Raw genomic sequence first — 22,928 nt, forward strand, 5'->3', positions numbered from 1 at the left:
ACAACATTAATGGAAACATGGAGACGAGACTGTTGTGGAAAGAATGAAAACTATAAATCATTTCATAGAATAATAAGAAATTCTTGGATGAAACACTCGGTCAAACCCATTCCGTCTGCACTTTCAATATCAACCTAACAACATTTTCTTTATTTTTTCATATACACATTATACTCCTTTCAGCAAGGAGAGAATAAACATGCACAGCAAGCATGAGCCACTGTAGGAAGTCAGAAGCGATGAAAGGATTGTACAAGAGGCCGAAACAGCAGCTTGTTACTTTTTGCATTGTGATCATTCTTCTAAATCTTCGAAAGTAGTACATGCAGATAAATAGAGACACATGTCACATTGCATGCAAGCATACAAACAAGCATATAGTTACATAGAAAACAAAAAAACAACTAATGACTCGATAGAGTAACGACACCTTTTGGTCCTTCACAATTCCGCTTAACCTGCTAACGATCAGTAAAAATCAGAAGAGATGTAAATGCAGTTCCACAAAATAAAGAAAAGTATAACCTAGCAATATCTAACCATAAAAGATGTTACCACACTCCTACAACATCATGCATGCCATGTCGCCAAGGAGAAAAAGAGAAAGCATATACACAAGGATCAAACCATCTTGCCATCCCATGCCTTGTCCAGCTATCAGATGTGCCTCGATAGACCAACATAGTATTCACCAATACCCAACCAGAATACACTAATTTCTCAATAGCAGAGTCCACTATGAGGACCATCTAGCTGTTTGATCAACATTCCTTGAGTCATGATTCTGCTATCTGCTATCCAACAAGCTAAACTTTTCCCTCCAGAATCCATATGAGATCTCAAGACCAGTGAACTAAGACATCCTTAGGAAGGATTGGGTGCTCTCAAAAAGGAAGACTTTCCAGTCTCACCATAGGGGACTTGACAAAAATCTCGGAATCAGAAATTGGACGAGTCATGTACAGACTCAAGTATTTACCTTCATTAGTCCAAACAGCAGTAGCATCATCTGCAGACAAAGATTAGCTATAATTGATAAGATCCTGAAAGTTTGAAACATGTCTTACTGATGAAAATATAAATATTTTAAATTGAAAAAGAAAATAAATGGATTTGATCAGCAGAAAAAGAGATTGATCGGAATTGGAAGCAACAAATTACAATCCCAGAATTTTTCAGTAGAATGTTGACAAATGTAATGTTTTTCCTTGCCTTCCTGTAAATTATGAAAACCCCCTACAAGATAAGTACTTGCATTTTGATGCATCCCAATCTCAAGAGAATGGAAATGTACGCATGCTTCATCAACAGACCTTGATGGATGTGGAAGGTTTCAAGTATATTAAGTTATTTTAAATTATTATGGCCAAAATACCATTCCATCCATCTCCATATAATACTTCATCCATCATCAGCCAAACTTAATACTAAAAAATCCAAAAGTAATTCCACAAAGTAAAACACCATAATAGGAATCCATCAAGAGAACACCCCATTAAAAAAATAAAGAAACTCACTACAGATCAAAACGAAAGAGTAAACATGCAAGGGAAGAAAACAGGGAAACACCGACTAAGAAACAAAAGATTACGAAGAAGATAATCCAATAATACACCACAAAAACCATACTGAGAGCAGGCACATAAAATGTAAGAAAACTAATTAAAAAAATTAACAGAATATAACCTAATAAAACAAGAGAATAACTTCCATCAAAAGTTGTAAAAACCCACAAGAAGAGAAAACAAAAATGAAACCCAAACTCAAAAATTCACCCACCCCATGGCCCACCAACGATAACAACTCATCAATGATGGATCAAAAAATAAGGTGGGTGAAATGATGAGGCAAAACATTTAACACAATATGATAATCATTTCTGTCCTTTAGCATCTAACAAGGAATTACCTGACATGGCCAAACTAGAAAGGATTGCCAAGCAAATGTCATTGTTGCAGAGCTTTTCATAATTTAGGGATGAAGTGACAAATAATGCAATAAAAAACAAACAATTGAAAGTGGCTGGTTTTGATTTTGACAATGCCCAACTGAGATTTTTTTAAAAAATAGCCAAAAATTTAGTCTATTTAATAATTAAAAATGTACCCTAACATGGATTTCCAAATATTTGTTCCATTTTTACCAACAAACCATCTTATATTAACCATTTGCAGAAACAAAATAGGTAAATCTTTATTTTCTAAAGATCTGAGGCACCACTGATGTGGAGGCTGCATAAAACAAATAAATATTTATGAAAATGAAAACAGGAAGAAAATAGTGTAAAAAAATCTGACTTGATTAGAAGAAAAAAAAAAGCCAAAAAGATAAGCATATATATGAAAACAGATACAGTAATATTCTTTTTGCAAAGATTAAGACGGGCATCAGCAGAAAAACTAAATAAAACAATCATAAGGTCCTAATTTTCAACTACTGGGAGTCAAATATTTTTGAGTTAACTATATTAAAATCTCAGCAAAAGAAAACAAAGCGAATTACAAGAAAAGGAAATCTCAGTTTACAAGAAAGAGTAAAAAGAGAACTCTGTTACTTAAAGAAAGTTAAAACTCCTTACCCAGATATGTTACGACGCTTACTCCTCGATGGACCCCTTCGTAATCTTTTCAAATTATGTCGAGGCACGTCATCCTCAGTTTGCGAAGAATAATATTCGCTGCCATCTGCAGATCACATTTAGCATTATATTCACAAGAAACATACTAACCAAGATTAATAAAGCGAAAACATATAAAAGATCTTAATGCCTCTTATTAATGGTAGAAGATCTGAAATGAACCCTAATTATGAAAATGTCTTATTCAATATGGAAGCAACCCAATAATTGACTGCTAATGTAGGAGATCATATCTTAGTGTATAGGGCAGAAGCCTCCTGATAGTATGTAGGGAAATTTAGTGTGTTGCCTCAATATTCTCTCTGCCTTGCACATCTTGCCAAATGACAAATAACCAAATGTGACCACACATTTTAGACTCTTAGACATGCAAGAAAAGATAAGAACTTAAGATATATGAAGTGAATCCCAACATCAAGTTCCATTTTCATGTCTAACAGGATAATGGAAAATGAAAAACAAATAGGTTCTGACATTGTAATTTTACACTTAAAAGGAAGCAGCATTCAGTACGACTATATTAAAGTAGTATCTAGCATATATTTTAGAAAATTAAAGAGGGAACAGATATGCAACCAGAGCAGAGAACATTAATAATTATTGTTAGGAAGGCATTCCATCACTTGCATGGAAAATGCCACATGCGTTGAGATAATAACAAATAGTGTATATACAAATTTCACCCTACTGACTCTCAGATCCAACCAAGTACCCAAACTAGACTTTGATACATATTCTCCTACTCATACCCATTCCAAACCTGACTAACAAGTCCACTAATGTAGATTAATCAAATCTAAGAATGGAAACAGATGGGTACTTGTGAATTTCATCCTACTCATTCTTAAACCCAACTCAAATACCTATTTTCTTACCTATACCCATGCAAGACCAATGAGCACCTTAATTTAAGCTGGCATAAACAAGTCAGGAAAGTGCGGATACCCAAAAGGAGATCAGCATTGCCATGCTTATGCAACCTACCATGTGCAGACGAACTTTAATATATTTACTAAATAAAGGAAAAAGAACTTTGGACTGAAACATATAAAAATCATGACAAAAGATCAGCAACTATTCAAATATAAATCAGACCACCTGCTGTAAATTATAAAAAAATGTACATTCATGAACAATTAGCCATTTTGATTGATCTGAAATGGGCAAAATCAATTAAGGTGGCACGAACTTGTTCAAAAGAGACCAACAGATGCACCAGTTAAATGGCATTAGTCAATTATAATTTACAATGCAAGAATAATACAGAAAAACCTAAAATTCTATATTAAAGGAAGAATATAGTTCTTAGTTTGACTAGCAATATTGCCCTCAACAAAGACTAATTATGAGAAAAAACTCATGTAGTTAACACCAAATAGTTAGAAACTTACAGCTTGTACCGAAGCACAAATTCACTCAAGCACGAACAATTAGTTAGAAAATGAAAGCTTACAAATACAGCATTTGTTATATTCTGAAGGAAGATACATACCTTCAGAAGATCTCTTAACCTTGAGTGCAGTACCATCTGGGTGTTGCTTTGAGTTATTTTTGGTAAAAGAGGAATTTTTGTTCTTCTGAATAATGTTGTTATCAGAGGGAAAAAAAAAAGCTGAGAGAAGCATCCAAAATTTATATATTTGCTTCATATTATTTTTTTACCTTTGGTGTTTCTCCTTCATGTTGTTTGACATTTTGCTTGACTTCATGATGAGATCGCTTGGCAGCTATTGTGATTACTCCTCGTGAAACTTGTTGTTCAGGAATTTCACATTTTCCATTGAATGGTGGCATATAGCAGAACCTTTTTGAAAAGAAGATTATTAATAAAATATAACACATAAAATGAAACATGTCAGGAGCCAGAGACATCCATGCACGAAATAATAAAAGGCATCACAAGAAAATGACAATTGCACCTTATTGCAAGGCATCACAATCGTCCATCTAGAAGGCATTTTTGAAGCTTGATCATGATAATGTGCACACAAATACTAAGCACAATCTATTCACCCTAAATTGATTTCAGGAAATCCGCTTATACTTTATAGTCAGGGTGAGCCTTTACAGTGTCAAGGCTCCTTTATGACTTGAGTGACCAGGGTTCAAGTCATGAAAATAATCTTTCTGTTTGCAAAGATATGACACGGCTGCATAAATCAATTCTCACCCAACGCTACATTGGCAGGAGCGTAGCACACTGGGCCTGCCCTTTTTCACTTATACTTCGTAATGACTATTTATAATTGCATAACCATTTTGCACAGAACAATATCATCCTCACGTAATACAAAAGGTGAAAAAGGAACAAGACACAAACCACTCAGGGGGCAAGCTCTCACAATCGAAGTCAGTGCTCAAAATCCTCCATTTGCGGCATTTGTTGCATTGAACCCAATCATGATCAGGCTTATAGCGTTCATCCACTTTTCTCTGGAGCAATAAAACTTCTTCAGAAGAAAGGAAAGAAAGAAAGAAGTTGTTTAATTTAGATTAACATTAATGCTCTTGTGGTTTTCTCTTCTAGATTCCCGTAAAAAAAAATAAAAGTTCAATTATTGATTCAAATAAAAAAATAACAGATGAAATTATGATGTCCCTGTTACATGTAACTATAAATTTTTAAACATAATAGAAAGTATGAGAGTAAAAAATAGAAGTCAAAACAGGGAAAAAAAAGGTACCAAAAAAATAAGACCTACAGAATCCACCTAATGGCAGAAAATGAAACAAAAGGCTTGTAGCATGTGACCCACCATACAAGAGAATATTCTATCCATATGTTATCAATAGTTAATCATAAGTTGGTCGGCACCCCATTGACTCCCAATTTACACAATTAAACTTCACTGCAAAACAGTAGTTTACCTTGAAGTTTAACAATTTTACTCCTAAAATTACCCCGAATAGAGAATGCCTTTGAAGTCATTGCTGGACACTATTGAAAAACTACTCAGCATATATCTCGAAGGTAATTAAAAGTTTAAAACTAACAAAACTTGTTCCACAACATGACAAAAAATCTTTCTAATTGAATAAAGGAAATGAACCTGTCACTTCTAGGATTATTTAAAATAAACCAAAAAAAGAATAACAAGATCAACTGTTACATTAAAGAAACTAATAAAAAAAACCCGCATGAGTTGAATTAAGCTCTAGAATACTAGATGACTCCAAACCTAAATTGCATTTAAATCAACTAAAATTGCAGCAGCATGACCTGGTTCCTGGGATCCGCTGTATCACTGAAGCCATTAACCCACAAATTAAATATGGAATTCCTGAGATGGGGACCAACTCAGTATCACTCTATTATAGACATATTGATTGATTTCTCATATCTGCCTTAATTTCCACTAAAAGAATATCTTGATAAATTATAGTGAAAAACTAACAACAGATTTTTTAAGTGAACATAAAAAATTATTGAAAAAGCACATTTGAGTGCATACAACATACAACCTCGAAAAAGAATATTTATCATTTTCTCAAGCAGTTCAGAAATTAGAAATTGATATGAACAAGTACTACTACCAGAAACTCAGGGATTGAGGAACATAATTCTGAAAAAAAAAATACCACATCAAGTATGTCAAAATTCTTATCCCAATATTCATCTGCTTTTACTCCCAGCCATTCCTCCAATTTAGCATATACTTCAGAATCTTGAAACCCTTGTTTGTTATTAAGTACTAAGGCACCTCCATTACCACCATCCTGCACAACACACACAGAGATCGACATGCAAGATATTCATAAGATTATAAACACCAAGTAGCATGAATGAATATAATAGCATCTTGTCTAATTCTCATAGAAATATTCAGAGAAAGTATTCCACATAGGAATCATACCATTAGATTTGTAACATCTATTACTCCTATAACACCACGCCCCATGTCCGCATTATGTACTTGCCCACCAACTCGCTTATAAGCCTGGATCAGAAAATGAAAAGCATTCATATTCAATGACCATAAACATAATAACATTGACACAAAGCTATATATCATACATCCCTTGAAACAACAAGACATTATGAAACTAGAGTCACAGGTAATATTGGACAAGAAATGATAAATAATAGCCTAAAACTTCAGATCTTGTGCTGCAACTTTTTCTTGCCACCTCTACAAAGATCATTTCTAAGTCAAGGGTCTAAAATCAGTTTATTATAAAAAACCTAATTGCAATTTTAACATCAAGAACTTTGTCACTATCTCTTTCCACAACTTGAGTACTAAAATTTGCTTCTACAATGTTTTTTCGTGCTTCATAATAAATATAAAGTGAAAAGTAGCCTTCATAATAAATAAAGATAAAATGAATAAAGCAGGAGCTAGAGATAACCTCAATTAGTCTGCCATGCCAATACAAAAACATTCCACAGTTCATTCTTTCCCATTCTACCTTACTCCTACCTAGTGTCAGTAGAACTTCTCTGTCCATGATTTGGCCAAGTACCTGAACAGTCTTATTTAGGCATTTCGCCAATGGCTGGCTTTTAACCTGGCAGAGTAAAAAATAAAAGGTCTATAGCCCATAGATAAGTATGCATAAAACCACTAGAAACCAAGCAATGCAAACAATTACCAGAGAGCCTTGGACGTAAATCTTCATTCGAGGATTAAAAAATATAACCTCCAAATAAGCTTGTAGTGAATAATCCAATGGCACCTATATAACCAAAATATAAACAGTAAAGAAAGAGAATAAGTCAAAAGAATATGTTCATTGAACAGAGAAACTACCAGCAATACATAAACAATTTTTGCAGGTGCATCACTGCAAGATCATATATAATCGAATGGAACACCCTGCAATCTTATCTATATGCACTTGTAAAATAAAACATTACAAAATATATATATCTAGAATCCTAAATCTTCACATTAATCAGTTTAAAATATATAACACAAATCAACTTAGTTAAAGAACAATGGCATATTAAGGAGTATAATGAACAACCTTCTGGCTAATTTGTCCTGGACGTGATCTTACTCTCCGAGACCGAATTAATATATCCCCTCGGCTCTGCTGTGTATTACCAGAACTATTTGCATTATCCCACTCCAAAATGTAGTTAGAACCCCATTCATCTAAATTCCATATGTAAATCTGTGTTCCTGTCCCAGTTTCACCAAATGGACCAAATTTCTCACCAATAAAATACTCATTAAAAGGAGAAAATTCCTTTACAGCATTCAAGTTGGAGGCTGCACATTCTTCTGACTGGATACATAAATCAACTTCCATATAGCGCCCTTGTTTTGAATATGTGATGATTGGAATCTCAAGGATCTACAAAAAACACATATGAATAATTGAAATAATGAAGAGACCATCACAATCACAGAAGAGCAATCAAAATAACTTACTTCTTTGTTTTCATTGTAACATTGAGATAACAAAGCGACAGATCTGGAGGAGGACGTTTGCGTGAGAACAAGGACATCTCTACCAAGTTTCATAGATCCAGTCTGCATAGTGATAAAATTAAAAAAAAAAGTAAAGTCAAATATGAAAAACAGATGCATCACTAAAATTGGAACATAAGCAAAGCCCTCAAAGAAATTCTACATTTCCCCAAAACAAACCCACAGAATTAAAAAATTAGGTGTCTCATTGCAGTGGTGAGACTACAAGAGAGTGCATCACCTTCTTCAGGATATAAACAAGTTACTAGTTCCCAGGCAGCATCAGATCCATTACAAACAAGCAGACATATTTATTCTTAGGAGGCAGAGTCTCAGGAAAAAGGGTGCACAAATGTCAAAGTTGCAACAAGCATATCGTACCACTTATGGAGCTATTCTATAAAAGAAGCATGTTGAAATTTGAAATAAACAACATAAAAAGTACAGATTATGGTTTTACTTTCTCTCCATGCATCATCGGAAAAATATTTGTCGAGACTTCTATATCTCTGTTCTGATAACATTCAACATTAGTATGATCAACAGCTATAAAAAGCTAGAACAACAATCTTCTACCAGTTAAAGAATAAAACAACAGTTTGCAGCAGGTTTTATGCAAACATCTTACGGCCCTGTAGATATGGTTTAAGGAGATGAATCAAGTCAATCAACCAACCATAAGAAAAGTTTCCATAAACTTGAAAATAACAAATGACCATGACCATGAGGGTAATCGGAGCTTATTCCCAAACTTAGGTTACTAATTATTGGAATACTTTCTAAGTTCTAACCCATTATCCATCAAGACAAACTATAGCAGCTGAAAAATACCTGTGGACAGGGTAGACGAATTTGAAAACTATGTAAAGAAGTTCACGGAATAAGCAGTTGACAAAGTATAACCTACCTTAAATCCAATGCCAAATCTGCCAATCTGATCTGGATCTTCTTCTGGCTGTTTATGGCCAAAGGAAAGCATTCTCATTATTTCAGTATGAGACATACCATGTCCATCATCAACAATTGACAGAACAGGAATTTTGTCCCCTGATTTTTTAAAATACAGATACTCTACGAATATGTCCAACCTGTAGAAATTCAAAGAACTTAATCTACCAACTAAAAGGTACATCTCAAAAAAAATCTGAAGAATCAATTATAGTTCTGGATGAACATAAGGAAGAACTCCACATAAAAATGAACATAAGGAAGAACAAATTTGATATGGCAAGACTAATAAAAAATAAGATGCACACCAGATCTAAGGTCAATTTTCTTAAAAATATAAATTAAAGCTCATGCTCTATAGATTTTTAAAAACAAAGTTTAGGTAATCACCACAATGTCACACTAGACCCAAAGCTAATAGAAGACTTTGTCAAAATTACAACAAATGCAAAATGGCAGACAATGGTAGCAAACTTCTCCATAGTCAGAAAAGGAAGAAGCAAAATGTTAAATAAGCATTCTTATTAAAATTCAGGGTACAAATATATATGTAAATAATACTTCGATTAGTTATCAGAATGCTAAAAGTGACCATGGAAAAGTATTCAAGGTTGAATCAAACATCAGTTAAAAACCAGTTTTAATATCTAAAAGTAAGGAACAGAGACACAAGCTACAACATGTGTGTTCGATATCACTGAAAAATGATTTAAAAAAAAGAACTCCAAGGGGTACTGAGTTATATGTATGGTTAACAGTCATTGTCCATACCACGAAATACCTGATAGCTATGTACCAATCCTTCCGACAAACCATGCTAGAGAGTAAAACAAATTTGTGATTTGAGATCTAACAGCTGTAGCTTGCATACATTTAGCCACAGAAGTAATAAAGAATTATGAAAATCGGCAGTTGCCATTGCTTTGAGAAAAGGGCAGCCAATTACCTACTCGCTTTGGCATCCCTAGAGTTGTCAACAAGCTCAGCGATAGCTCCAAAAATCCATCCTGCATGAGTCTGACTAAGAGTTCTCAAGTAACTTGGATCTGTCCTCACAAAATTTTTAGCAACGGCATTATCTTGCACTTTTGGCATTGGTGAATTGGTAAAAGCATGCTCAACAGACACTCTTTGAAGCTTTGCTATGTGAGTATCATCACTCATGTGAAAAGAGCTCTTCTCTTGGTGCAGAGTATTAATTGCATTCACACTCGAACATGCATTGTCAGCTATCTCTTCTCCAAGATGATCACTGAATTCTTCAGAGTGCACAACTCTCTCTGCAGGAGAAGAAGGCATTTTCGGAACTCGATGTACTTGCTCGAGAAATCCTCTTTTGCAGAATTTCTCAGCCACATTTCTCATGGTACTGTTGGTTCCAGGATGGATTTTATCTGAATATGAAGAACCAAAATATTTGCTTGTGTAAAGCCCAAGATCAAACTACTGCTTTTTATAAAAGATCGATAATCAGATGCCCATACAGAGGTCAGCATATCTCAGTCAATACTAAGTCAATAACTAAAAAAACAAATATTAGTTTAAAACATTTCAGCATTGCATGCTATGCAGAAAAGCATATAAAAAGAAGAGAATTAATAAAAAAGAATTAGCAAAATGAACTGACAAAGTAAACAAGTCCAAAATCTTGAGCACCTGGAGGCAGTGTAAAAATGTCAACAGGGCTAAGTCAGGTCCAGCATAGAACAGTTTTAAGTATGCACTTGCGTAAGATGACAGAATCTTATCATCAAAGAGGTAACAGATATTGTCAAGTTCTCTTACCTGATGTTGCAATTTCTTGTTCATAACATGCTGGACGTGAAATTCGCATCTGGTATGGAACAACAGCATGTGTAGATTCTGGCCAGTCATCTGAAGGAAGTAGATAAAAATCGCAACACTCACTATTCACAACTGCAACCTTCATAGGAATTAATTAGTGAATACTGGATACTAATTTATACAATAACTAACATAAGTAGATTTACAAAACAACATTATTTTCATTCCAAATGACAAAAAACTTACCTTCTCATTCTTCCAAAGAAATTGCAAGAAGGTTTTCCATTCTCTGCTCTGGTGAGAATCTTCTGGTTCTGGGTACAATCTACATCGAGGCATTTCCGACTGCCGAAATGGTTTGCTTGGTCTAAACTTGGTAATTGGCCATAGGTTAGGCCTGTCAAATGCATAAAAGAAAATAAATTGCTCATGCTCCTAAAACAAGGAGCTGAAAGAAGAATATAAAAGAAGTAGCTTAACAATTTGCTGTCCTCTCACCATTAAAAAAACAAAATATATTCTAGTAAACAAGAATTGAAAATGGTGCTAAATCCTTGGTCAAGCAATCAACACAAGCTCCAACACCTCAGTTGGTGATGTATAAGATTGATTATACCACATAAATAAGAAAATAAAAATTATCTTAGTACATTAGTTTTAATCAATAGCCTGGTAGTTTAAGTTTCTTTATTGTGACACTGTTCACTTACTAAATCAGTTGCCTGTTATGTGCTTTCTTTAAGGAGCACTTCCCAATAAGTGGTATCAGACTCATGATTCCACTTGGATATCAAGTAATGAACAGTGGACAGGCGTCTTTGCACAACAAGATTGGTTCGAGCATTTTTTGCTCCACCAAAGTGGATCGAAGGTATATTTAGTGAGGTGATAGGAATACGAAGATACGATTCCCAATTGCAACCAATTTTAAGAAGGAAACACGGATATTGGCCCAATGGATTTTTGGTCATTTTTTTTATTGCACATTCTGCACTCTGACATCTTTGTTAAAATTACTATATAAAAGGGATCTCATATCCCTTGATATGATAGTCATATATTTCCCCCAATTCCTATTAAATAAGAGGGATTTGACATCTCTTGATTTCTAAGTTTATGAGATTGATTAGATTCTCTATCATCTTATAAATAGGGTTCTGATATACCCACAATTAGATCACTAAAGTTATAAACTATTCTCCTTTTTCTATTCTAACATGGTATCAAAGCTTCTATTCTGATATTCTTTAGCCAGTGAGGAAGCTACTACCAGGATACAATCGATTCGCAGTCTTCCTCATGCGACACTCTTTCATAAGTCGAATCTTTGAATCCTTCCATCTCCCCTGTAGTTTTGAATCGATGTCGCATGTTCCTATTTCGTTGATTTCATCATCAAGCAGCACCACTAAATCGTTTCCTTACATATCAACAATCTGATTCCGTCTGATCCCCATATCTAAGCGTGCCCATCACTGTCCGATGAATCAGCGATCAGATCCTTCCCTCCATCGCAACTCTGCCTGCAACAATCATTGATTCTGCCCATCCACATCCGTGTGGCCACCAACCTCACCACTGCCCTCGACCAGCCCTCGTTCCTTTCCTTCCGCTCAGCTTGTCTTGTTAATGACGGTGGATCCTCAACCACCGGCTCCTGTGCTGTCGACGCATAGTCAGAGGGCTCAATAATCGATGCATAGTCGGAGGCTCCCATCTTGTTTCTTTTGGAAGAGAACTGGAGCTCCGAATGGTGTTTTGGAATAACGGATGAGACCACTGTTTAGCAGTTCGTCTAACTGCCTTCTAAGCTCTGCCAACTCTGGAGAGGACATGCAATATAATGGTCTCGCTGGAGGCTTCACTCCCGGCTCTAACTCAATATAATGATCCACGCCTCTACGAGGTAGCAGAGTTTTCGGCAACTCAGGTGGCACAACTTATGTGAACTCCTTCAGAACATTCGCCACCACAGCAGGTTCAGGAATAGCCTCCCCGTCGAGTGGCTCTAGCTTCACAGCAACCACGAAGGATAACTCTCCTTTTCGTACCCCTTTCTTCAATTGTAATGCCAATATTTGTTGGGGGTCCTTGATTCCACTCCGAGAGACGGGAACCACACAGGGGTCGTCGCCTCCCATTAGACATAGAGTTCAAGAATGGCATTGGCACCAATTTCGCCACGTGCATCAACTCCATTCTGATAATCACTTGGAAGTCGTCCAGTGGCACCGCCATCATGTTTGTGCTCCAGCTCCATGTTCCGAATTTGATGGGGACTCCCTTTGCCAGTCCGGAGATCCGCTTGGCCTCCGAGTTTACCGCCTTCATTCGACTTGGATTCTTCTCCAAGATCAGCCCAAGTCGCTTTGCTTCTCGATCGACAATAAAGTTGTGGGTACCGCCCGTGTCCACCATTGCACGAGTTGTTTGGCTATTGAGCTTGATGTCCACGTATATCAACTCACTACTCCCTGCTTTATGTGGCTTTGTCTTCGTGTTCTCCCCCACTTGACCCCACAATGCATTTAACGAACGTATTGCTCCCATCCGGGGACCTTACGACTCCACATCGTCGTTACTGGATTCCGAACTACTTGAACTGAGGGCGACGATCTTGCCCTTGTCTGATTTGGGGGGATGGATTGAAATTGTTAAGGCATTGAGTGCTCGTTTCTATGGGCACTCTCTCACCATGTGCGGCCCTCCACACAAGAAGCATCCGCCAGTTTTTGGGGCCTTTCCTTTTGAGCTTGGCCCTTTGTAGGAACTCTTCTTCTTTTGCTTGCCCCCGGGCTCCTTCCCTCAAGAATATTTTAGTGGGCGATTTCCTGAAGATTGTTTTCTTTTCCCCGAGTCCTCCGAGGAAACAAAATCGGTGAGCCTTTCTGCGACCGTAATTGCCCCGATCACATCGGTGACATTCCTTCGATACAGTTCCTATTGAGCTCGTGGCTTCAGGCCATCAAGGAAGCTGAACAGTTTATTCTTCTCGGACATGTCCTGTATGTCCAACATCAGTGCAGAAAATTACTTCGCGTAGTCTCGAATGAAAGCACTTTGGCGGAGTTGTCTCAACTTCCTCCTCGCGATGAACTTTGTGTTCTCGGGTAGGAACTTGTTAGGACTCTAGCTATGAGAGTCCTAATTGAGAGGGGCATTCATGTAAAACCTACCTAAGCCGACCCCTATTAAAGAGATGAAGAGGCCGGCTAGGGTTTGGAGGTTATTTCTTAGAGAAGAATTAGGATTTGTAAAGGAAATAAGGAGTCTTAAGTAGGAGTCCTATTAGGAGTCTTGAGTAGGAGTCCTATTAGGAGTTAGGGTTTAGAAACCCTATAAATAGCCATGTATTCATCCTCTTTTGATAAGCAATAGATGAATCTTTTCTGTAGCCTTTGAGCAGCAACTTAGAGTGAGGAACCCCTATAGAGTTCCAAGGAGGTTGATCCCCTAAAGAGATCAACCCTAAGTTTAGAATCTCCAAGGGAGGGTTCTAACATCTGGTATCAGAGCAACGTTCTTGGCATCTCGCTGCCCTTCCACAGTCATCCATCAGCCCTCCACAGCCGCCCAAAGCAATTCCCACAATGCTTAAAAGATCGTCGCCAAATTCCACCATCATCTCCACTATCGCGGATCATCTTTTGATCTCCCCGTGAATTGCAACAGGTTCTGGTTTCCTACCTCTGCTGCAATTTAGTTATCCTTATTCGAAAATCCAAAAAAAAATTATTCCTATATTGCTGCATAAACTTTTCGTCGCAAAGTTTTCATCTCTACGACGAAAGATACATTGCAGAATTCCAACCGCATAGCACAGTCTGTTTGATCTTGCTACTACGTTTTTTCTATCCAAATCTCTACGAAATTTTTATGACAGCTTTAACAATTTATAACAGCAAATTTCCCTTTGGTTTTGTCAAAAAATTCTTAATATAAGCCATTGATCTTTTACGTCTAAACTGCTATACTTGAAAATCTGCACTGTAAAATTCCAGCCGCATAGCACAGTTTGTTCGATCTTGCTACTACGTTTTTTCTATCCAAATCTCTACGAAATTTTATGACAGTTTTAACACTTCCTAATAGCAAACCTCCCTTTGGTTTTGTCAAAAAATTCTCAATATAAACCATTGATCTTTTACGTCTAAACTGGTATACTTGAAAATCTGCACTGTAAAATTCCAACCGTGTAGCACAATTTGTTTGATCTTGCTACTACATTTTTTCTGTCCAAATCTCTATGAAATTTTTATGATAGCTTTGACACTTCCTAATAGTGGATTTTCCTTTGGTTTCGTCGAAAAATTATCAATATAAACCACTGATCTTTTACGTCCAATCTGTTACACTTGAAAATCTGTGCTGCAGAAAATTTCAATCGCATATTGGTGCCTTAACCCATCTACTTGCAATCTTTTTTGAATGAAATTTCTTATACACTTCATAGATCATCTTAACTTCCATCTAAGATTGATCTATTGAGGAATTCATCTCTAAAAACGATTTTGTGTTGCTGCAAATTTTCGTCATAAACCGCTGAAATTTTTCGACGAGAATTCTGCTATCGCAACTTGCACCAATTTCCTTGTTGTTATACTGCCGAAATTTTCTTGATTAAATTAGACATCCTTGCTGTTATATAAACTGAGATTTTGCTGTCAATTCCCTCCTCAAATTTTTCAAGTTTTTTGTGGAAATTTCATCGAGAAACCGATGTCTTTTCGACGACAATTATGCTCTTATAAGACAACACATACCTGCAGCAACTTCCATTGATTTCTATCAAACCTTTACTGTCATCTACCACAGATCTAAAACTTTCATCCACAACCCTAAAACTCCACCAAACCACACCCTCAAACTGTACCCAAAACAGCCACAAAACAAGCCTAAACCGCAGCCTACATCCACCAACCCTTTCGACCATCACTTCTCTCAACCTATACATGCCTTTAACCCGACAACAAAAGAGAGATCTTAACAACACAAATTTGGAGGCATATACTATGGCATCTAAGGAGGCAATCAATGTTAAATTCGAAGCCTTCGAGGCGCGAATGGAAGATAAGATTCGGACTCTCTTTACCGAACTCAGTTTGGGCCGACCACCAAGTCCGAAGAAATCACATCAAGGGGAGAGCTCTAACCAATCGTACCAAGCCCGAAGAGATGATTTCCAAGAGAGGGGAGGTTCTATGATCGATCCCAACTATCCACGCATGAGGGTGGACTTCCCTAGATGGAAAGAAAAAGACCTGAGTGGTTGGATCTCGCGCGCAGAGCGATATTTTCGGTACCACAAAACCGCAGACGCATCTATGGTGGAAATTGCGGCAATACATCTTGAAGGGGATGTCATACAGTGGTTTGACTAGTTTGAACACACTTATGGAGTCCTCTCATGGCAATAATTCAAAAAATGACTGCTAATCCGCTTCGGACCAATCGATTACGAGAACACTGACGGACAACTAGCAAAGATCCGACAAACTTCCACCGGTTTGAAAGGTTATCTAATCAAACTCACGATTGGTCTGAAAAACAGCTATTGGGGATCTTCATTGAGGGCTTGAAGCCGGAGATCCGGGGAGAAGTTAATGTGCGACAATCGTACATGCTTATGACAGTCATCTCTTTCGCACGATTTCAAGAGGAGCAATTGAACCATGAAGCCCGGAGGACTAGGGTCGCTCCTTGACCAGCAATACTGAAGCCCTCAGCCCCCCTACTATCGACCGAGTCCCTGCACCAAAAAGGTTGACAAGAGAAGAGCTTCGGGAGCGATATGCGAAGGGGTTATGTTGGCACTGCGAGGAGCCGTGAGCATTGTTGTAGTAAAGGGAGACTTCTTATGATTGAACCAGTAGAAGAAGAGGTCATTGAACATGAAGAAGAGAGCCTTGAACATGAAGAAGAAGATGCGGAAGAAGAGCCACAACCGACCGACGTTACAATACACGCACTAGCTGGCTACTCAAACCCGCAAACGATGAAAGTTGGAGACCTTCTCAAACAACAACTGATCACTGTTCTCATCAACACGGGCAGCACTAATAACTTCCTAAATAGTAAGGTTGCAGCTCGGATGACACTCCACATCGAAGGTTACAGCAAGTCCGATGTAAAGGTCGCCAACGGCAGAACCCTAAAGTGCGACCAAAGATGCCCGCGAGCAAAATTGTTGCTGCAGGACCAAGAGATAATTGCATATTTCTTCCTCCTTCTTGATGATCATGAGGCCATGCTCAGAATTAAATGGTTGACGACATTAGGTGATGTTTCTTGGAATTTTATGAAACTAATTATGAAATTTTACATTAAGGAGAAACAGGTGATACTGCACGGGAAACGTAAGGGCGATGTAACGACGATTTGCACACAACAAATGGAGAAGGTTTTGCATAAAGCATGCAGCAGCTTTTTGGTACAACTTGAGCAGCAAACTAAGGGAGAGCCAACAGAATTTGAAGATCCTAATCTACTTCCTTTGCTTGCTAAAATTTCAGATATATTTGACGAACCGCACAACCTACCTCTTACCCGTCGGCATGATTATTGTATAACGATTCTTCCAAGCAAATCTCCAGCAAATACTCAGTCATATCAGTATCTACATCTCCAGAAGGATGAAATAGAAAGGATTGTAAAAGAGATGCTCGAAACAAGAGTTATTCGGCCAAGTTGCAGCCCCTACTCTTCACCGGTGCTCCTCGTACGAATGAAGGACGGAACATGGCGATTGTGCGTTGATTATCGAGCTCTCAACGGCATAACCGTCAAGGACAAATACCCTATTCTAGTAGTAGATGAATTGCTAGATGAAAGGGAGCACAAATCTTCACAAAGCTGGACCTTTGATCCGGGTATCATCAAATACAAGTGTGCGAAGAAGACATATCGAAAACCACCTTTTGAACACACAACGACCACTACGAATTTTTGCTTTCTTTAACAAAAGGTGGAATATCTTGGGCATATCATATCAGAGGAAGGTGTGACAGTAGACCCCTAAAAAATCGGAGCAATGCAGAACTGACCGACCTCGAGGAATATAAAATTGCTATGTGGCTTTCTCGGTTTAATAGGCTACTACCGCAAGTTCGTAAAAAATGATGGAAAGATCAGTGCACCACTTATTTCCTTGCTGAAAAAAGATGCTTTCCAATGGTTAGACAAAGCCACCACCGCCTTCGACAAACTTAAAGCCGCAATGACGACAACGCCTGTACTAGCGCTACTCAACTTCGGCAATACTTTCGTTATTAAAGTCGATGCCACCAGAGTCGGAATTGGTGTTGTACTAATGCAAGATGGCCGCCCCCTCGCTTATACCAGTAAGGCATTATCTCCTTCCCATCTCAAAATGACTATTTATGACAAGGAGATGCTCACGATTGTGCATGCGATGGCCAAATAGAGATCGTACTTGATCGGGCATCGCTTTCAAATCAAGACCGACCATAAAAGCCTAAAATATTTCTTGGAGCAGAAGATATCTTCCCCCGAGCAGCAAAACTGGGTAACAAAGCTTCTTGGATATGATTATGAAATAAGTTACAAAAAGGGGAAAGAAAATATTGTTGCAGATGTGCTTTCACGGCTACCCAAGCAAGCTGAATTTTCGATCATTTCACTTTCGACTAGCAACATCCCTGAGAATATTAAGAGGGAATGACAGGAAGATCCGGAGACCAGTAAGATCATAAAAAATAAAAATAAAAAATTGAAGAAGCACCAAGCTCCGTGGCTCATTACAATTGGGACTCGAAAGAATTACGCCATAAGGGCAGTAAATTGAAAAGGAGTACGACGTATAACCCGCAAACCGACGGCCAAACGGAAGTGGTAAACAGGTGCTTGGAGACAGCCCAAAGTCACCCACCAAATATGACTACCCAAGAAGAACTCCATACCCAGTCGAGTGTCATTATTGATCGACGGATCGTGACTCGATGACGACGACCCACTACTGAAATGCTAATACAGTGGGCGAACTTACCAGCAGAAGGTGCCACTTGGGAGAACTATGACGACTTGAAGATCAAATTCCCAGAATTCATGAATTGTCAACCTCGAGGACAAAGCTGATTTGAAGAGGGCGGGTCTGTTAGGACTCTAGCTAGGAGAGTCCTAAGTGAGAGGGGCATTCATACAAAACCTACCTAAATCGACCCCTATTAAAGAGGTGAAGAGGCCAACTAGGATTTGGAGGTTATTTCTTAGAGAAGAATTAGGAGTTGTAAAGGAATAGGAGTCTTGAGTAGGAGTCCTACTAGAGTCTTGAGTAGGAGTCTTAATTGAGTAGGAGTCTTGAGTATGAGTCCTATTAGGAGTTAGAGTTTAAAAACCCTATAAATAGTCATGTATTCATCCTCTTTTGATAAGCAATAGATGAATCTTTTTTACAGCCTTTAAGCAGCAATTTGGAGAGAGGAACCCCTATAGAGTTCCAAGGAGGTTGATCCCCTAAAGAGATCAACCCCCAGTTTAGAATCTCCAAGGGAGGGTTCTAACAAAACTGAGTTCTCAACTCCCGCTTCAAGTCCTCCCATGTGTCCACTCGACATCAACCTTGTTGGATCTCCTCCCAACAGGTTCGTCACCAAAGTTTTGCATCCTCATTCAAATATATGGTTGCTATTGAAACTTTGGTATCTTCAGAATTGAGCCTTGTAGCTCGAAAGTATTGTTCTATGTCAAACAAAAAATTCTCAAGCTCCTTTGCGTCCCTAGCACCACCATAGCAATGAGGCTCAGGTGCCCTCAAGTTTTGTGGCAACGCAACGCGTGTGTTGCTCCCTCCCGCATTTAGTGCCCTTATGAGCGTTGTCACTCTGGAAGTGAATTCTACCATGACTTTGTGCAAATATTGCACGGAGTCTTTAGTATCGTCCGTCAATCGATCGACTAGGACCTCAACCTTATCGATTCGGGAAACAGCTTCTTCTTGTGAGCTCTCTACACTAAGAAGCCTTTGTTGGCCTTGGTAGAGTTCCTCTAAGCTCGCTTCAAGAACATCTAGGCGGGTTTCCACCGTTATGAGTCTCTCCTTATGGCTCTTTTTCCCGGTTAGCGCTCCAGATTGTGCCTCCTCCGCTTGCAGAGAATAGCCAACTTCTCGCTCATCATGTTCGCTGCCACGATCCTCCAGAACGGCTCCACCAACATGAGAGCGAGTTTACACTTGCAGCCCGCTTGCGGTTGCTTGGGGCAAAGGTCCGGCTTGCTTCGTCTTGCTCGATTCACCGCGATGCTTTGCCATGGCGAGTTTGCGAAGTTTCTTCGCTGCTTGCTCAAATTGCTTGCCCGCTCTGATACCACAATGTCATGGACTTAGCTGAAATCGCCTAAGTCATGAGGCACCCTTGCTACAAAGTCACGGACTTAGCTGGAGTAGTCGTGAAGCACCATTACGCCAACTCCTCGGACTTAGCTGGAATTGCCTAAGTCATGAGGCGCCCTTGTGACATATGCGTTCGCAAAAGGTCAACCTAATTACAACCTCGTACAGGTCCCGAAGGACCTACGAACAGAAAGTTGATTGGATTGAAAACGAGCGACGGACAAGTCCCAACGTCTCGCGAAGAGGGAAGCTTTACAAGCAATTCAACGAGCACCTTGAGTGCAAGAGAGCAAGAGAGAGAAAGGAGAAATCAGGGACTTTCGAAGGTAGAACGAACGATTGCAAGTCCACAAACAACTGCTCACCGGGTGCCAGGCGCGAAGGCAGTTCCCATCAAATTAACGTGCGAACTTATGAAGATTGTTCAACGCCCAACACTATACCGAAGCCTCATCGAGCCCTATGCCACCCGGGGGGTTCCAGGGTGCTAATATGGCTGACGTTTTGCGTACAATTACGGTTTGCAGAAAACAGATTGTGGCACGCGAAAACGGAGCCATTTTGGAGCAGTTTGGCCTGACGCGACGAGGGGTCGTATTGCAGCGCTACGAACTTTTGTTGCTTATATTTTCCAAGCAAAAACACACAAAACCAAGGCAAAACATGCTGACATGTCTCTGTACAAGCATGCAAAAGCGACGAACGGTTCGTTGAATGAAGTTGTTGCGGATGCACGACGATCGTTCGTGACAGAAGGTCCTCTCTCTAACTCAGGACAATCTTCCTCACGTGGCCCTCTTCAAGCGTGTCGTCACCTAAGACCCTCTCCCATGGGCCCACGATCTTCCTTCGCTCATCACTAATCTGCCCTGCATGATGTTCCTCCCTCACACAGCGTGCCTCATCTACTACAGATCATGTATCTTCCTCTTAGTTTCCTCTTGATCACAACATCTCCATCCAAGAAGCAGAAGCATAGACTTTTATCTTTGGCAAGTCCTCCATCGCTGAGGATAATCAAAATCTTACCTAATCAACTCACGACAAATTTAGCTTCTTATTTTCCAATCTTAAGTTAGTTTCTACTAAACCATCTTATGTTTGCAAGGGCATGTTAAAGTTAATATATAAAAGGGATCTCATATCCCTTAATATGATCATCATATATTTCCCCTAATTCCTATCAAATAAAAGGGATTTGACATCCCTTGATTTCTTTGTTTATGAGATTGATTAAACTTTCTTTCACCTTATGAATAGGTTATGATGCACCCAGAATTAGATCAATAAAACTATAAACTTTTCTCCTTTTTTCTTCTAATGATCTTGATAATACTATATAACTATTTTTTATTTTTTTTCAAGTAATTATTTAAAGACTCGGTTCTTAATTTTCCTTCAAAAAAAGAATTATGAATACCATGCAGGCAACTTAGAAGTGAGACAAGGAAAGAAAAAAAAAAAACTCAAGTATCAAATGGAAGATTGGAACATTGGTGCGACAAATAGGCTTATTATCCTTTGTCAGCATCACGTACTGTATAGGCCCCTCTATTTGAATCGCAAAAGAAAACTAACTTTCAACAAATTAAGGTGACATCAGAAAAACTAGGATAGAATCATAACATCTCCATCCAAGAAGCGGGAAGTACAGCCTTTTATCTCCGTCGTTAAGCACAGTCCTCCATTGCTGAGCACAATCAAAATCTTGCCTAATCGACTCACGACAAATTTAGCTTCTTAGTTTCCAATCTTAAGTTGGTTTCTACTAAACCATCTTTAAGTTTGCAGGGGCGTGTTAAAGTTACCATTTAAAAGGGATCTCATATCCCTTGATATGATCGTCATATATTTTCCTTAATTCCTATCAAATAAAAGGGATTTGACATCTCTTGATTTCTCAGTTTATGAGATAGATTAGATTTTCTCTTGCCTTATAAATAGGGTTATGATGTACCCAGAATTAGATCAATAAAACTATAAACTTTTCTCCTTTTCTCTTCTAACGATCTTGATAACACAATGACTATTTTTAATTTTTTTGTAAGTAATTATTTAAAGACTCGGTTCTTAATTTTCCTTCAAAAAAAGAATATGAACACCAAACAGGCAACTAGAAGTCAGACAAGGAAAAAAAAACAAAACTTACGTATCAAATGGAAGATTGGAAGATTTGGTGCGGCAAATAGGCTTATTATCCTTTGTCAGCATCACGTACTGAATAGGCCCCTCTATTTGAATCACAAAAGAAAACTAACCTTTAACAAATTAAGATGCCATCAGAAAAACTAGGGTAGGATCATAACAAACCCACTCACCGTCATTGCCAGGTAGCTCGTTCAAGTTCAACATCCGCTTCGCCGATGCTACCCTGTCCCCCACCAAGTGTCACGTACTGAAAGCGCAATCCACGGAATAACCCTACAAGACCACCGAAGAAGCCACACAGTATTCTGCAACGGGAAGGGGAAAGAAAACTTAGCAAGTAACTCGAAACGGCAGCGAAACTCGAACTAAATCTTAGGTCCTTCTACATTGTCTCGTCCAACAAAGTTGAACCCTAAAATCCAAGTGTAGAGCGCCGAAGAGATGAGCTAGTAAGAAGGGGTAAAAACCGGAATTTCGAAGAGAAGACCGCACACGAAGATACCTTCCCGGCCGAGAACACGCTTCTCCGTAGGAGCTAAATATCGAGAGGACGAGAGAGGGAGGGAGGCGGGGGAAACCCTTCTTTTCGCCGGAGACGGGGAAGCAGGAGAAAAGGGAGAGAAAAGAGAAGACGGGGGAAGTC

General features: G+C 38.6%; 1 protein-coding gene across 6 annotated transcripts; it reads right to left on the reverse strand.

The window, feature by feature from the left end:
• Positions 1-178: 178 nt before the first annotated feature.
• LOC135628974 (uncharacterized) lies at positions 179-22,928 on the reverse strand. 6 transcript variants are annotated; one of them, XR_010493119.1, is made up of 20 exons: positions 22,788-22,928; positions 22,456-22,590; positions 22,287-22,368; positions 11,035-11,185; positions 10,789-10,927; positions 9,950-10,397; positions 8,963-9,143; positions 8,017-8,118; positions 7,607-7,939; positions 7,232-7,315; positions 6,989-7,147; positions 6,493-6,576; positions 6,218-6,355; positions 4,959-5,071; positions 4,301-4,442; positions 4,131-4,215; positions 2,579-2,684; positions 980-1,009; positions 431-458; positions 179-308 (listed from the first exon to the last, which is right to left on the reverse strand). XR_010493119.1 is itself a non-coding variant. In XM_065136023.1 (19 exons), the coding sequence occupies exons 2-18, from the start codon at positions 22,487-22,489 to the stop codon at positions 1,006-1,008; spliced, it is 2,385 nt and encodes a 794-aa protein (XP_064992095.1). In that variant the 5' UTR covers positions 22,490-22,590; positions 22,788-22,928; the 3' UTR covers positions 341-458; positions 980-1,005. The 6 variants fall into 6 exon arrangements, 4 of the variants coding, with proteins under 4 accessions (XP_064992095.1, XP_064992094.1, XP_064992097.1 ...); XM_065136023.1 differs by lacking the exon at positions 179-308 and having other exon boundaries at positions 341-458; XM_065136022.1 differs by lacking the exon at positions 179-308 and having other exon boundaries at positions 447-1,009.

The sequence above is a fragment of the Musa acuminata genome, chromosome BXJ3-1, assembly GCF_036884655.1.
Source record: "Musa acuminata AAA Group cultivar baxijiao chromosome BXJ3-1, Cavendish_Baxijiao_AAA, whole genome shotgun sequence".
In the NCBI taxonomy this organism is placed as follows: Eukaryota; Viridiplantae; Streptophyta; class Magnoliopsida; order Zingiberales; family Musaceae; genus Musa; species Musa acuminata.

Coding starts and splice junctions, on each gene's coding strand:
- LOC135628974 (XM_065136023.1), bottom strand. CDS start 22,489: ATGTTGAACTTGAACGAGCTACCTGGCAATGACG. Junction 4,216..4,300: donor ATGAAGGAGAAACACCAAAG/GTAAAAAAATAA, acceptor AACATTATTCAG/AAGAACAAAAATTCCTCTTT. Junction 2,685..4,130: donor GGTTAAGAGATCTTCTGAAG/GTATGTATCTTC, acceptor TGTGATCTGCAG/ATGGCAGCGAATATTATTCT.